The 1,743-nt window shown below is 34.8% G+C and overlaps 1 protein-coding gene across 2 annotated transcripts in view; it reads left to right on the forward strand.

Moving 5' to 3' along the window:
- The window catches only part of LOC106462951 (ras-related protein Rap-1b-like), a 33,511-nt gene that overhangs the window by 28,144 nt on the left and 3,624 nt on the right, over positions 1–1,743 (forward strand). For both annotated transcript variants that reach the window (XM_022390351.1, XM_022390352.1), the window contains one exon: positions 818–991. In XM_022390351.1, the coding sequence (XP_022246059.1) occupies positions 818–991 (174 nt within the window). The remainder of the gene's footprint in view (positions 1–817; positions 992–1,743) is intronic.

The following is a 1,743-nucleotide window of genomic DNA, read 5'->3' on the forward strand; positions in this document are numbered from 1 at the left end:
CATGTTTGGTGGAGCTGGCGGTGGGTGGTGATGACTAACTGCCTTCCCTCCAGTCTTACACTGCTAAATTAGGGACGGCTAGCGCAGATAGCCCTCGTGTAGCTTTGCGCGAAATTACAAAAAAAACGACAAAAAACTCAACTACCGGTACGCGATCCATGGGATTCCACGAAAACAAAAGCAAAAACTGACAAAATATTCATATCAGTTGTGATTGTTTTTGTTGTACTTACATTTTATTGATCGTCTACAGCTTAGGAAGTCGGCAAGTCAGTCTCTGGCATCGAAAAGGTTGAGAAACACTACCCTAAATTATTCTAGAATTGTGTTCTATTATTTATAATGAGACAAAATTAGTTATTAAATATTACTTAATGCATACACGTAGAAAACAGATAATTACCAATATCCAATCCATATATAAATAGGTATTCCGAACACTGCAGTAGAATCATTTAACTGTTAAGTAAAATCTATAAATTATATATTCTGTAAGTGATAATTAAGGTAAGCCTATTTAGCGTGTTTTTGTTTCGGAATATTTGTAAATTTACAGTGTAAAATACTTGTACTTTTCATGGTTATACTACCATACAACACCCTTCTCCTGTAGTGATAATAAAGAAATAGAGACTGCAGAAAAAGTGTGAAATAGTTAAAAATTCTGCTGATGTATATCACAGCTCACTTGAAGATATCATATTATAATTGTGTGAAATTCTCCAAACAGTAGAGATATCTTAAAGTTAATAACCCACGTGTTAGAATCACCCAACAGGTTTGGATCTCACTAAACCCATTTCTGTATACCTTATAGATGGGATTTTTCACACAGTAGAAATACTGGACACTTCCGGATCTCACCACTTTCCCGCCATGAGAGAACTCAGCATTCGATCGGGCCGAGGATTCGTGCTTGTCTTTAGCGTAAACGATCTTCAGTCTTTCCACGAAGCACTCCATCTATGGGATCTTATCTCAAAATCCCGAGGTAAGATATTATAAAATCTTCAGATGCGACCAAGGAGAGGAAAAAAAACAAAAAACGCTCATCACAGAGTTAGGATACTTTATTGTCTTGCATGGATTTAATGGCGTGAGAAGAATATTTGTCAGTATTAGAATTTATGGCGTGAATTTTATTAAACATTCGGAGATCGTTTCTAGCAGTAATGGATTTAAAATAGCTTGCAGCATAATTTTAAGAAAGATTACGTACTAAAGGTATTAGTACTGAAAGTATTTACGTTCTGTTGTAACATAACCCATGATACTCTATGGCGTAGTTAAAAAAACTACGAAATTCCTTAACATTCGAATATAAGGAAGCTCTTAACTGCTGTCTTGATTAATTATCTAATATAAAGTTTAGAAATACACGGCTCAAAAACTATGTGGAAGTTGTTAACTAATATCTAATACACGGCTCAAAAACTATGTGGAAGCTGTTAACTAATGTCTGATACACGGCTCAAAAACTATGTGGAAGTTGTTAAATAATGTCTGATACACGGTTCAAAACTATGTGGAAGTTGTTAAATAATGTCTGATACACCCTTCAAAAACTATGTGGAGGTTGTTAACTAATGTCTGATACACGGTTCAAAAACTATGTGGAAGTTGTTAAATAATGTCTGATACACCCTTCAAAAACTATGTGGAGGTTGTTAACTAATGTCTGATACACGGTTCAAAAACTATGTGGAAGTTGTTAAATAATGTCTGATACACCCTTCAAAAACT

The sequence above is a fragment of the Limulus polyphemus genome, unplaced genomic scaffold (genome assembly GCF_000517525.1).
Source record: "Limulus polyphemus unplaced genomic scaffold, Limulus_polyphemus-2.1.2 Scaffold1289, whole genome shotgun sequence".
NCBI classification, from domain to species: domain Eukaryota; kingdom Metazoa; phylum Arthropoda; class Merostomata; order Xiphosura; family Limulidae; genus Limulus; species Limulus polyphemus.